Genomic DNA, 15111 nt, shown 5'->3' on the forward strand with positions numbered 1-15111 from the left:
TATTTGTGCACTGGCAGTAAGGTGGCTATAGAGCACTTGAAACGTGGCTAGTGTAACTGAGGAACTGAGTCTTTAATTTTATTTGATTTTAGTTAATTTCAGTTTAGAGAGCCAGGGCACAGCTCTAAAACCTTCCCAGAGCTTCCAGTGAGCCAACTCCACACCATAAGCATGCTTCAGTTGCACACACACTGTAGAACATAAGTGTTGCCTTTGTTTAGATGGAAACTCAATCTGAAATTGGATGCTCTGCACTTACCTAAAATATATTTCCCTGGCATTCCTCTTATTTATATATCACAGGTTTTTTCCTTTGCTGCCCTACCCCATCAACTTATTTTAACATACCCTACCTCCTAGGCCTCTGGGTGAGAAAATTTATCAGCATTTGAGAGTACTACAGTATAGCTATACATTATAGCGCTACAAGTAGTAGGGAGAGGCTGGGCTGGGAAGAGTCAGAGAATTGCTGGACGCCTCTTTAGTGAGCCAATCTGATAGCAGTGTCTTTGTAGTCTCGCTCAGAGCAGTGTCTCAGTTTCCATATTTAGACCCCTTCAATGATTCTCAGATCCATTTGCTAGCTTTACAACGGAAAAGATGTTTTTACCAATTCTACTTTCAAAAACCTCATTTAGGCTCTGAAAATCTCTAAATTGGGGCCTTTCTAATAATGAAGATTTGGTATAATTATAATGTCACAGGCAATTGTGCTGACAAAGTAAAACCAATATGTCTCCTTGCTGGGCCTTTGCTCTCAGTCTGACCAACAGGAGGAGAAAAGAGGCTTTGTCAGGAGCAGATACGCAGTGGGAGGCGCCGGGAAAGCAGATCTGCTGAATGAAGCAGGTGCCACTTAGACGTTCACTTTACTGACTCCGACCACAACCTCCCCTTCATTTGATAGCCTGCTCTTGGCAGGAGGATGGGGAAAGAGCATCACACAAAAAGGAAGCACGTTCATCCTGTTCAGATTACTGCTCTGCTAGGCTGCTGCTGCGGGGTTCTGCACATTTGCTCTTTATGAAGCAAACGGTAGAGCTGGGAAGTGAATCCCTGTATTTACACAGGTAATCTGAGAGCCAGAGGGCCCCAAACCATACTGGCTGAGCTGTGCAAGCTATTAGAGTTAATAACAGTGTGCTGACATTCCTTCAAAATCCTAATGGAAGCATAAGTAAAAAGAGGAAAGTTCCCTTTACCCAAGAACCTTAAAAACTTTATTCTGTAAGAATTTTTCCTGTTATGATATTCTGGTTCTTGTGTGAACAGTGATTAATCCCCTTTTTACATGCTCAATTAAAACCGTTTTTTCATCCACATGTTGAATAGAAGTGACTCCAGTTAAACTTGCCCAATTATGGCTCTGGATTTGGTATGCAAAAAAAAAAAAAAAAAGAAAAAAAAAAAATCCCTTTACAGAATATTACCTGCAATGACAGGCACCAAGATTCTGTCTTGGTTACAAGGAGCTGGAATCATCTAAGACCAGAATCTGTCTTTCGAATACAAAGACTCAGAAAGATCTGGGGACCTAAAGGGAAGGAGAATGAGATAACGAAACATGTAACTTGGCCTTGAGGACACAGGGGATGGAGAGGATACCATGGTCAGTGGTATCTATCTGCCTGATGGCAGGCACCTTCTTGGGAATCTCTGCTCTGAAGCCCTGACCTGAGTCCTCTGCCTAGAATATCCCTAGCTTGTCAAGTTTCCCCAAGCTGAGAATACCTGACACAGTCAGACCAACCTGGCTTCACATGTGTGCTAATTCCCTCTGGGGTCCCGAGGAGCCAACTCTGAAGACATTCAGCTTTCAACATGGAAAGCATCTAAAAGCATCTGAAAGACATGGCCATGGCTCAGATGAGTACTAAGAATAAAGACCAAAGTATAGTGGTCATTCCATTGTAAAGGCCCTCTTTTTCTCTGCAGGGCCTAGATTAGCAATTCCTGGTATAAAATGATGAATGCCTGAGGCCACCCCGGTTTATGATGGTGTAGTGGAGACGACACATCCCCTCTGGACTTGCAGACTCTGCAAGGAGAAAGATGAATCTAAACATCACAATGACACTTTTTTTTTCTTTTTTTGGCTGCACCATGTGGCTTGTGGGATTTTAGTTCCCCGACCAGGGATTGAACCTGGGCCCTCGGCAGTTAAGTGTGGAGTCCTAACCACTGGGCCGCCAGGGAATTCCCCACAATGAGAGCTATTCTGGAAGGCCTTTTGGACTTCAGGAGGTCACAATGAAGGGAGTAGGAAAGGAGGACAAGCTTCTATGCTATGAAAGGGCTGGGTGAGTAACATACATAGGGCAGAGAACTGTAACCCCCTTTGGGTTCTAGAATCAAGAGCCCCATTATACATCTCCATGCTCCCATTTCTCAAAAGCAGCCATGTTTCATTGTGAAATCTGGAATTCATCCAATGGTAATGGCTTCTTTCAGCCTGTAACCCACCAGGCTCTGGATATTCAATTCTTTTTGGGGTCATGATAAATCCATTAGAGCACCTGACCTGAAGACGGCTGTAGTTGAGAAGAGAAATTTGCACTTGTGGAGCATCCAAATGGAAATGGGCAAGTGGCCTAGGTCATGAATAAGGGGACGAGGAAGTGGGTATAGGTGTTGCCACTGCCTCCAGGCTCAGGTTTTCCTGCTCGGAACTCTGCAGTGCACAAAAATAGGCCAGTTCTTCTTGCAACCCTCTGCCCAGCTGTCCACTGGCTGCGGATTACTGTAGTCACGTGGCAGTTTTTTAGCAAAGGCTGGCTGTCTCTGTGCTGAGAAGGTCACTGGGAAGGGAGGCTCATGACGTATTTCTGCTGCCCTCCCCTGTGCAGAGGGGCACAACTTGCCAGAAGACTACAGTATTCCTGCCACAGTCTTTAGATCAGCGCTGTCCAATAGAGCTTTCGGCAACGATGGAGATGTTCTGTATCTGTGTGGTCTATTACTAGCCACTAGCTGCATGTGGCTATTTAAATTTAAATGTGAATAAATTAAAATTAAATAAAAAATTCAGTACCTCAGGCCACATATGGCTACTAAGCACTTGAACTGTGGCTAGTGTGACTGAATAACTGAATTTTAAATTTTATTTAATTTTAATTAACTTGCATTGAAATTCAAATAGCCACATATAGCTAGTGGCTACTGTATGGGACACACATTTTAATTTTATTTTTATTTTATTTATTTTTAAAATTTTTAGGCGTGGCTTGCAGGATATCTTAGTTCCCCGAGCAGGGATTGAACCCGGGCCCCAGCAGTGAAAGCGCCAAGTCCTAATCACTGGACCATCAGAGAATTCCCGGGACACACCTTTAGATCTTGGGTTTTGATGCCATTTACTTATTGGCTTCTGTTAAGATTCATCATGACACTGACTTCTAAAGTGAGCAAAATATGGCTGTGACCATTCCTCAAAACAAGCCTGCAAAATAGTGAGCCACACCAAGTAATAGTTTAATCAGATACACAGTAAAGATGATTTTCATTTGTTTTATACCTTCTTTACTTTCTTGGTTGGGTTTATTGGCAAGATGGAGGGAAGGGGGAAAAAGGGAGCCCACAGAGGCAGTAGAAAGAGTCCTGGAGATCTGGGTTTGGTTTCCAGTTTCACTATTTAGTAGCTGAGTGACCCTGGGCAAATCCTAGCTTTAGCTGCCTCTGCAAAACAGGGCTATAAGCTCTGTTCTACTCACCTTACTGGGTGAAGGTAGAACAACGCAGACTGCTTACTTAGTCAACTGCAAGGCAGTGGTAGTAGTAGTAGTAGTAGTAGTAGGAGTATTGGTTAAAAAAAAAAAAAAAAAAAACAAGAAAGGAAGAAAAGGAAAGGAAAGAATGTAGAAAGAAAAGAAGAAGATGAAGGCCCTAAATAATAATGCTTAACGCATACAGTCAAAAGGCAAATAAAGAGCAAAACTGAAACAGTTATTTTCCCGGTATGACATCTACCAACATGCTTCCCAGAATGCAAACTTCATCTCAGGAGAAAAGTTAGCTGGCTGAAATGGGGAAAACCCTGTCTGCAAACAAAGTGTGCTTCCCAGAGCAGCCCGGGGAGGACAGACTGCGAAGCGTGCTGTTCCGAGCGCTGCCCTGGCCACTGCAGTTCCCCAGTGTGGCACCAGCTTCTCAGGCAGCCCCAGATGCAGGTCCCGTTCATGTACTCAGCTCTTACTCTTCTTCTTTCTGAGCCACAGCTCAGAGCTCTCCTTATCTTATTTGTTCTAAGAAGTAATCTTTTCAGGTCTCTGAGTATGTCCCACTCCCCCTCCACTTAAAAAAAGACATGATTCTGAAGGGGAAACAGTTGTATTACAGATGAACCTTCATGTGTTTTTTCTTACAGAACAGGCAATGCCTCAGCTTGGTCTGACTGACACCATCCTAGTATCTTAGCTTCCCTTCAGGTCTCCCTGTCAGTGGAAAAGAGGGCCATTTACTTTACAGGAGGGTGGCCTGCAAACCCAGAGCGCCATAGGCGCTGCTCTCTAGGGACTGTCAGGATGCGGGGCTTGCAGCCTGGGACTCTCAGCTCACACGAAACACTGGTGCTCAGGAGCGGCCTGCTTCCAGTCCCGGAGGCACTGAACTCCCCGTCTCTGCATTAAAGGTACAGCATCAAAGAACACAACAGTTCTTTTCAAGCTATTATCATGCTTTAATGGTGACTGAATATGCACATTTACAGTAAAACTTTACTTAATACCTTTACTTATTTAAACTTTAATTAAAATACTGAGGCAAAAAGTAATTTAGTGTGCACTAGAATAGCATATTAGCATCTTCTGGAGGGAGCAACGCGGACACATTTCCTAAATTAATATTTACATCTCCACTGTCTCTTTTAGGAACAAGTCCTTATACTAATGTGTCCAGAGAATGACGAAAAGGGAGAATGAGAGATGTATTTTATAGTTTATCAAGATGAAGACTGGCATTTTCTCTCTTATTTTTAAAGAAGAGCTGGAACAGAAGGACATGCTGTAAGTAATAATGGATGATGGTGGTGGTGATAATAAGGAAAAAGTGAAAAAAAGTCACCTTTCATGATGGAAGTTGAAATGCTGCTGGAAGAGAACAGCAGCCCTGGCCCAAGGAGAGTGATATAACCAAATGCAGGAGCCATCAAACAACATCACCTTCAATTTCCTTCACTCAAGGTTATAGAAAAGGCTCTGATCTATTCCCATTTTTACAGTATTCATCTCTGGAGCATAAATTCTTCAACTGCATAAGGTAAGCATTTAGATCTGTCCTTAAGACAGGAAAGCAGGGTCTGTAACAGTACTATGCACTCTGTACAACTTACCATATTTGGGGGAATGCTGGAGAAGAAACTGATGCTGACAGCTAATAATAATTTCACGTTTACGATGGCTCTATGTGCCAAGCACTATGCTAAGCGCTTCACAGGACTCATTTTGTTTAATGCTCACAACTACCTTATGAGCATGGAACTATCATCATCCTAATTTTACAACGAAGGCTTAGAGAGGTTAATGTGCTTCCCCAAGAACACAGAGCTTGGTAGTGGTGCAGCTTTCAGAGTATCCATCTAGGGGCCTGCAGGTCCTCCCATCTCCCTTGCCCCTCCTTTTACTCTCAGTGCCACACCAGATACTCACAAAGTGAAATGACCCTAGCCACACTCTCTATAGCAGAGGTTCTTAATTTGGGGAGGGGGTGGGGAAATGGGAGCTCTCTCTGATCTATTTGCACATCTGATCAAAGCTGTGGACCCCAGAAAAATATAAAACTTTTCTGCAGAATTTCTCAGGGTCCACAGACCCAGGTTAAGGATGCCCTAACATTCATATAATATACATAAAGTAGGTTTCCACAGAAAATTAAAACACACACATGTTGCCCCCTTCAGGTCCAGCTGGGCTTACCTCTTTATAATAAGTACAGGACAGACCTTTCAGCCATCCTGTCTCACTTGGGAGGCCTTGCAGGATAGGAATGTGTGTTCCTCATGCAAGGACCCCACCTGAAAGTCCTGCTCCCTTATCTGAACTCCATGCTTCTGTCCTCATCCATCTACTCTTTTATCCCCCTTGCTAAGAAGGCCAATTTTTTTAAAAAAGGGATTCCAATGAGCATGGTTGAGATTAAATTAACTAGGAAAACATATATATATTTTTAAAGTTTATAAAAAGGTCAGAGAAAAACGGAGGTGAAAGTGATAACATGGTCAATGTGAAAAGAAGATAAAGTGTTTTTTCTGAAAGAATCTGAAAATTGATTTAGTTTGATCTGGCAACTGGAATGGGTAGTAAAATGTACATGTGTTACACAGTGCAGCAAGACTTGAGTGGGGTCTTTGGGTTGTAGGAAATTTTATATCTACGAACCTTAAGGGGGAACCTCAGCAGCAGGACTGTTGCCAGGGCCAGGCCAGAACAGAGAGGGACGTATGGCACTGAAGAGAAATGAGAAGGGCTGCTCTTTCTGTGAGTATAATGTGAATGCCCTTGCAACCAGCTTCAATTTTTAAACAGACCAGCACCCTAGTCCACTTCTCTTCATTCAGGGCACGAGGAAGGTAGCTGGCCCCCGGTCTCAACCAGGACAGAGCAGGTAGTGGATGGTCTCCAGGTGTCGGACAATAGAGAAAGATGTACTTTACGAACGCTCTGGGGAATGAAATCAAGGGCTGGAAGCAGAGCCAAGGGGAAGGCTTCAGTGAGCAGCAGGGGAAGCAAATTAGCCAGTCAACTTGCTCTAAGCAGAAATGTAAACTCCCCTGAGCCCTTTCCCACATTCCCCAACCCTAACACCTCAGTCTCTATTTCCCTGGCAACAGGTGGGGAGGCTGAAAGAGCCCTGGCATAAACTGAAGGGCAGCAGGAGGGCTTGGGTAGAGGATTCTAGAAGGTGAGAAAATAACTCTTCAGCTGCATTTACTCCCTTCTGACCATCATCTACTTCCCCCCAGACAGTGTCCCCTCGTTCTAAACAGCACCCACCCGGGAATTCCCTGGCGGTCCAGTGGTTAGGACTTGGTGCTTTCACTGCCGGGCCTGGGTTCAATCCCTGGTTGGGGAGCTAAGATCCCACAAGCCGTGCGTGCGTGCCAAAAATAAAAATTAAATAAATAAGTAAATAAAAAATAAACAGCACCCACCCATCCCTCTTATGTTCACTAAGTGCAAAGCAAGCAGCTCACTGAAAATACTTAAATCTGACAGCCAGCTGCTGACTGCTTCTGTGACTTCTGGAACCAGAGACACACACAGACCTATAGGCTTCTCCAGGCTAGCAGAGGAAAGCCTGTGTGTGCGAGTGCGTGCGTGCGTGCGCAGTGGGTGGGCATGCTGAGCAGGGGAGCACTTGGCATCAGAAACCACCAGAGGATCCCTACAGCCATGCGGAACAGCCGGGGCAGATGGGCACTGTGGCTAAACCAGACAAAGGCAAGTGGCCTTCAGCAGAGATGGGAGAAAGGCCCTGACATTTCCAAACTTATTTGTTCAACACTGGGAGACAATCATCACGCTGTATTTGTGGAGTCCAGGCAGAAACAGTTCCCATCAAAGGGAGGCAGCAGAGCAGAGCGGTTTGGAAACAAACTGCCTGAATTCAAACTTCACTCTGCTACTCTCTGTGTGAACCTGGTCAAGTTACCAAAACTTTCTGTGTCCCAGTTTCTCCATATGTTAAATGGGGATAATAGTGTTTACCTTGTAGATATATTCTGAGTTTTAGATAAGTTAATGCATGTAAAACACTCAGCAGAGTGCTTGCATAAGCAAGCATTATAGAAATGTTTGTTAAATAAATAAAATTAATGGGACAATGAGACTGAGAGACAGAATGCAAGGCTATCAGCAGAAAAGAATGCTATGTCCTACCTTGGAGTACACCGTAAGTGGGCAGTGCCCCCACCATCATCTTTAATACAAAAATGAAATTGAAGTTGGGGAAAAAAAGAAATTAAAATTTCAAAGTGCAAGAACTGAGCCTCCATAGAATTCTGCATAAACAGAATGGATGGCCACAATTTCTTAGTCTAGAAAGATACATCTGGTTTGGTCTTAAGAGAATGAACATGGTTGCAGCAGGGACAATGTTTTCTCCAGCAACAATTACTGTCCCATTATTCAATTCACTGGGGCAGTATTCAGAGCACTTGTCTCCTACTCCTGGTCCATCTTTGTCATGATGAACACTCCCCATGTCCCCTGCCCCGGGGAAAACTGGGGCAGAAGGAGAAGAGAAACCTTAAATTAGTCAATTTTAAAACTTCTTAGCAGTTCTGCTAACAGGCTTGGTAGGATTTTTTTCTAGGATGAGGCTTAATTTTTCCAGATGAACTTAAAAATTATTGTGAAGTTCACTCTGCAAAAAAACTCTTTGGAGTTCTGACTGAATTTTTTTCAAATTTGGAAATAGGCCTTTCACTAGCCGCTAAGAATAACATCACAATAATAAAATATTACAGTATAAAGAACAGAACAAACAGATGAATAGAAACAAAAGAGCCCCACACAAGACCTTACACAGTCTATTTAAGAATTCTGCATAATAAAGATGAGATTTCAAAACAGTTTTAAAAGGATGGATTTCAACCTTTTTTATAGGATAAATGATGCTGGAATAATTAATTATGTAGGGGAAAAAATGATTCAGATTCCTGCCTAATGCCACATACCAAAATAAATTCCAGATATTTTATAGTATTTAAAATGAAAATTGAGTCCATAGAAGAACTGGCATATAGATATTGATCTGACTTGGGGCCTATGTAAACATAAAGGTAAAAAGAGAAACAATTAAGGAGATAAAAGTGAAAGTGGGACTTCCCTGGTGGCGCAGGTGTTAAGAATCCGCCTGCCAATGCAGGGGACACGGGTTCGATCCCTGGTCCAGGAAGATCCCACATGCCGCAAAGCAACTAAGCCTGTGCGCCACAACTACTGAGCCTGCGCTCTAGAGCCCACGAGCCACAACTACTGAAGCCCAAGCACGTAAAGCCCGAGCTCCGCAACAAGAGAAACCACTGCAATGAGAAGCCCGCTCACCGCAACGAAGAGTAGCCCTGCTCGATGCAACTAGAGAAAGCCCGTGTGCAGCAACGAAGACCCAATGCAACCACATAAATAAATAAATAAAAATTAAATAAATAAAATAAAAAGTGAAAGTAACAGAAGTGAAATAAAAATAAACAGGGAAAGCTTGCAACGTATACAATAAAGGGATTACATCTTTCTCTTTCTCTTATCGATTTGGAAAAACTCTTCATACGTTAAAGACTTCAGCAGAAAAACAGGTGAAGAACACGAACAGACAAATACAAAAATACACATGTGTAGATAAAATCATGAAGGAAAAAGTTAAAATATCTATCACTAATATTAAAAAATGCAAATTAAAATGAAATACAACTTATTGCCTACCAAACAGGCACACACACACACACAAAGCAACTTATGCTAATATCCAATTTCGGTGAAGAGTAACGAAGCAGGTTCTAAACAGTTCTGTTGTAAGTATAAACAAGTATGAGCTTTGTAGAGAGCAAAGAATCAAAGGTATGGACAAGATTTTATACCAAGATGAACAGTATTATTTTTGTTGAAAAATATTATTAATAGCCTAAATTATCAACAATAGGGAACTGGTTATTATGATGGATAATATGATGATATATTAGCAAGTATTAAACATATATTAGCAAGTATCAAAAAATATTTAACCACATGAAAATGGTTAAGATATTTCAAAATAAGTTATGAAATAGTACAACATGATCTTAATTAGGTTAAAAAACCTTATGAATGGGGAAAAAAGGCCATATTTTAAAAACTCAACAAAAACAAAAACAAACCCTCAAAATATTAACATTCTATGTAGTGGGATCATAGATGACTTTTTATAATCAGGACCAAAACAACCAAAACCAAAACAAACACCCCCAGCAAATGCTATGCTCCCCTTTTTTCTTGTGGTGTTGTTAGAAAAAGTGTCACCCATTTTAGAAAATGTTGATCCTTTCTCAGCAGCTCTGGTACAAAGCTTGATGGACAATAACTGAAGCAGATGCTTCCCATTACCTTTATTGATTAACTATGAACTTCAATTATTTGTTTTGTTTTCCCCCCATCTAGCTTTTTTCATTATTTTTTGTAGAAATAGGAAGAAAGATGAAAGATCTGAGGATCTGGTTCCCTAGAGAATTGCTAACAATGGGTGGCAAGGATGGGTGAGAGGTGAATATCACTCAAGAGTTCTTCAACCCGTGTAAGTCTGCCTTCATTGGTTCTGGAGTCCATTAGCAAAGGGAGTTCTAGGGTATAGAGGATGGCAGAGTAAAAGGAAACCAGTGGGCAATTTAAAATTGTTCAACCTCTTAAGATGTGTTGGGGGGGAAAAGCAAGGGATAACTGTGTTAAAAAGAAAAAAAAAAGAAGAAAGAAAAGAAAAGGTAAAGGAAGGAACTCAACGAGAGGCCTTTCCCAGACTTAGGCATTTCAAAGAGAAAGGCACCTGTGAAAATCTTTGAATTGAAACAAACCATGAAACACCATCAAAAAAGACCAAAGACTCATTTACCACTATTAAAAAAGGAAGAACATAGAGTTTTAAGGGTCTGGAGGAAAAGGAAGCTTGGGGCTCGCAGAGAGAGGGTCCGGGAAGCCCGCGGCAAGAGGCTCTCCAGGTAAAAGCAGAGATTAAAGAACTTGTCTGAAGTTAAGGAACTTCTGGAGAGAGAGGCTTAAAATTTGGATGCATACCGTTTCTTTAAAAGCCGTGTGGATGAAAGGCTCTTGGTGCTCCAGCCAGGCATCAGGGCTGTGCCTCTGAGGTGGGAGAGCCAACTTCAGGACACTGGTCCACAAGAGACCTCCCGGCTCCACGTAATACCAAACGGCGAAAATCTCTCAGAGATCTCCATCTCAACATCAAGACCCAGCTTCACTCAACGACCAGCAAGCTACAGTGCTGGACACCCTATGCCAAACAACTAGCAAGACAGGAACACAGCCCCATCCATTAGCAGAGAGGCTGCCTAAAATCATAATAAGGCCACAGACACCCCAAAACACACCACCAGACGTGGATGTGCCCACCAGAAAGACAAGATCCAACCTCATCCACCAGAACACAGACACTAGTCCCCTCCACCAGGAAGCCTACACAACCCACTGAACCAACCTTAGCCACTGGGGACAGATACCAAAAACAACGGGAACTACGAACCTGCAGCCTGTGAAACGGAGACCCCAAACACAGTAAGAGAAGCAAAATGAGAAGACAGAAAAACACACAGCAGATGAAGGAGCAGGGTCAAAACACACCAGACCTAACAAAGGAAGAGGAAATAGGCAGTCTACCTGAAAAAGAATTCAGAATAATGATAGTAAAGATGGTCCAAAATCTTGGAAATAGAATAGACAAAATGCAAGAAACATTTAACAAGGACGTAGAAGAACTAAAGAGGAACCAAGCAACGATGAAAACCACAATAAATGAAATTAAAAATACTCTAGACGGGATCAATAGCAGAATAACTGAGGCAGAAGAACGGATAAGTGACCTGGAAGATAAAATAGTGGAAATAACTACTGCAGAGCAGAATAAAGAAAAAAGAATGAAAAGAACTGAGGACAGTCTCAGAGACCTCTGGGACAACATTAAACGCACCAACTTTCGAATTATAGGGGTCCCAGAAGAAGAAGAGAAAAAGAAAGGGACTGAGAAAATATTTGAAGAGATTATAGCTGAAAACTTCCCTAATATGGGAAAGGAAATAGTTAATCAAGTCCTGGAAGCACAGAGAGTCCCATACAGGATAAATCCAAGGAGAAACATGCCAAGACACATATTAATCAAACTATCAAAAATTAAATATAAAGAAAACATATTAAAAGCAGCAAGGGAAAAACAACAAATAACACACAAGGGAATCCCCATAAGGTTAACAGCTGATCTTTCAGCAGAAACTCTACAAGCCAGAAGGGAGTGGCAGGATATACTTAAAGTGATGAAGGAGAAAAACCTACAACCAAGATTACTCTACCCAGCAAGGATCTCATTCAGATTTGATGGAGAAATTAAAACCTTTACAGACAAGCAAAAGCTGAGAGAGTTCAGCACCACCAAACCAGCTTTACAACAAATGCTAAAGGAACTTCTCTAGGCAAGAAACACAAGAGAAGGAAAACACCTACAATAACAAACCCAAAACATTTAAGAAAATGGGAATAGGAACATACATATCGATAATTACCTTAAATGTAAATGGATTAAATGCTCCCACCAAAAGACACAGACTGGCTGAATGGATACAAAAACAAGACCCATATATATGCTGTCTACAAGAGACCCACTTCAGACCTAGGGACACATACAGACTGAAAGTGAGGGGATGGAAAAAGATATTCCACGCAAATGGAAATCAAAAGAAAGCTGGAGTAGCAATTCTCATATCAGACAAAATAGACTTTAAAATAAAGACTATTACAAGAGACAAAGAAGGGCACTATATAATGATCAAGGGATCGATCCAAGAGGAAGGTATAACAATTGTAAATATTTATGCACCCAACATAGGAACACCTCAATACATAAGGCAAATACTAACAGCCATAAAAGGGGAAATCAACAGTAACACAATCGTAGTAGGGGACTTTAACACCCCACTTTCACCAATGGAAAGATCATCCAAAATGAAAATAAATAAGGAAACACAAGCTTTAAATGATACATTACACAAGATGGACTTAATTGATATTTATAGGACATTCCACCCCAAAACAACAGAATACACATTTTTCTCAACTGCTCATGGAACATTCTCCAGGATAGATCATATCTTGGGTCACAAATCAAGCCTTGGTAAATTTAAGAAAATTGAAATCGTATCAAGTATCTTTTCTGACCACAATACTATGAGACTAGATATCAATTACAGGAAAAGGTCTGTAAAAAATACAAACACATGGAGGCTACACAATACACTACTTAATAACGAAGTGATCACTGAAGAAATAAAAGGGGAAATCAAAAAATACCTAGAAACAAATGATAATGGAGACACGACAACCCAAAACCTATGGGATGCAGCAAAAGCAGTTCTAAGAGGGAAGTTTATAGCAATACAAGCCTACATCAAGAAACAGGAAACATTTCGAATAAACAACCTAACCTTGCACCTAAAGCAATTAGAGAAAGAAGAACAAAAAACCCCCAAAGCTAGCAGAAGGAAAGAAATCATAAAGATCAGATCAGAAATAAATGAAAAAGAAATGAAGGAGACAATAGCAAAGATCAATAAAACTAAAAGCTGGTTCTTTCAGAAGATAAACAAAATTGATAAACCATTAGCCAGACTCATCAAGAGAAAAAGGGAGAAGACTCAAATCAATAGAATTAGAAATGAAAAAGGAGAAGTAACCACTGACACTGCAGAAATACAAACGATCATGAGAGATTACTACAAGCAACTCTATGCCAATAAAATGGACAACCTGGAAGAAATGGACAGATTCTTAGAAATGTACAACCTGCCGAGACTGAACCAGGAAGAAACAGAAAATATGAACAGACCAATCACAAGCACTGAAATTGAAACTGTGATTAAAAATCTTCCAACAAACAAAAGCCCAGGACCAGATGGCTTCACAGGCGAATTCTATCAAACATTTAGAGAAGAGCTAACACCTATCCTTCTCAAACTCTTCCACAATATTGCAGAGGGAGGAACACTCCCCAACTCATTCTACGAGGCCACCATCACCCTGATACCAAAACCAGACAAAGATGTCACAAAGAAAGAAAACTACAGGCCAATATCACTGATGAACATAGATGCAAAAATCCTCAACAAAATACTAGCAAACAGAATCCAACAGCACATTAAAAGGATCATACACCATGATCAAGTGGGGTTTATTCCAGGAATGCAAGGATTCTTCAGTATACGTAAATCAATCAATGTGATACATCATATTAACAAACTGAAGGAGAAAAACCATATGATCATCTCAATAGATGCAGAGAAAGCTTTCGACAAAATTCAACACCCATTTATGATAAAAGCCCTGCAGAAAGTAGGCATAGAAGGAACTTTCCTCAACATAATAAAGGCCATATATGACAAACCCACAGCCAACATCAGGCTCCCTGACTTCAGACGATACTACGAAGCTACAGTAATCAAGACAGTATGGTACTGGCACAAAAACAGAAATATAGAACAATGGAACAGGATAGAAAGCCCAGAGATAAACCCACGCACATATGGTCACCTTATCTTTGATAAAGGAGGCAAGCATATACAGTGGAGAAAAGACAGCCTCTTCAATAAGTGGTGCTGGGAAAACTGGACAGGTACATGTAAAAGTATGAAATTAGAACACTCCCTGACACCATACACAAAAATAAACTCAAAATGGATTAAAGACCTAAGTGTTAGGCCAGACACTATCAAACTCTTAGAGGAAAACATAGGCAGAACTCTCTATGACATAAATCACAGCAAGATCCTTTTTTGACCCAGCTCCTAGAGAAATGGAAATAAAAACACAAATAAACAAATGGGACCTAATGAAACTTAAAAGCTTTTACACAGCAAAGGAAACCATAAACAAGACCAAAAGACAACCCTCAGAATAGGAGAAAATATTTGCAAATGAAGCAACTGACAAAGGATTAATCTCCAAGATTTACAAGCAGCTCATGCAACTCAATAACAAAAAAACAAACAACCCAATCCAAAAATGGGCAGAAGACCTAAATAGACATTTCTCCAAAGAAGATATACAGATTGCCAACAGACACATGAAAGAATGCTCAACATCATTAATCATTAGAGAAATGCAAATCAAAACTACAATGAGATATCATCTCACACCAGTCAGAATGGCCATCATCAAAAAATCTAGAAACAATAAATGCTGGAGAGGGTGTGGAGAAAAGGGAACACTCTTGCACTGTTGGTGGGAATGTAAATTGATACAGCCACTATGGAGAACAGTAGGGAGGTTCCTTAAAAAACTAAAAATAGAACTACCATATGACCCAGCAATCCCACTACTGGGCATATACCCTGAGAAAACCATAATTCAAAAAGAGTCGTGTACCAAAATG

General features: G+C 41.1%; 1 protein-coding gene across 12 annotated transcripts in view; it reads right to left on the bottom strand.

Moving 5' to 3' along the window:
- NRF1 (nuclear respiratory factor 1) overlaps positions 1 to 15111 on the bottom strand; it is a 132831-nt gene that overhangs the window by 14759 nt on the left and 102961 nt on the right. For 2 of the 12 annotated variants that reach the window (XM_059933419.1, XM_059933418.1), the window contains exon 11: positions 1431 to 1534. The exons of the other annotated variants lie outside the window; for them this stretch is intronic. In XM_059933419.1, the coding sequence (XP_059789402.1) occupies positions 1479 to 1534 (56 nt within the window). In that variant the 3' untranslated portion in view covers positions 1431 to 1478. The remainder of the gene's footprint in view (positions 1 to 1430; positions 1535 to 15111) is intronic. 12 annotated transcript variants of the gene reach the window in all.

Source organism: Balaenoptera ricei, chromosome 9, assembly GCF_028023285.1.
Source record: "Balaenoptera ricei isolate mBalRic1 chromosome 9, mBalRic1.hap2, whole genome shotgun sequence".
NCBI classification, from domain to species: domain Eukaryota; kingdom Metazoa; phylum Chordata; class Mammalia; order Artiodactyla; family Balaenopteridae; genus Balaenoptera; species Balaenoptera ricei.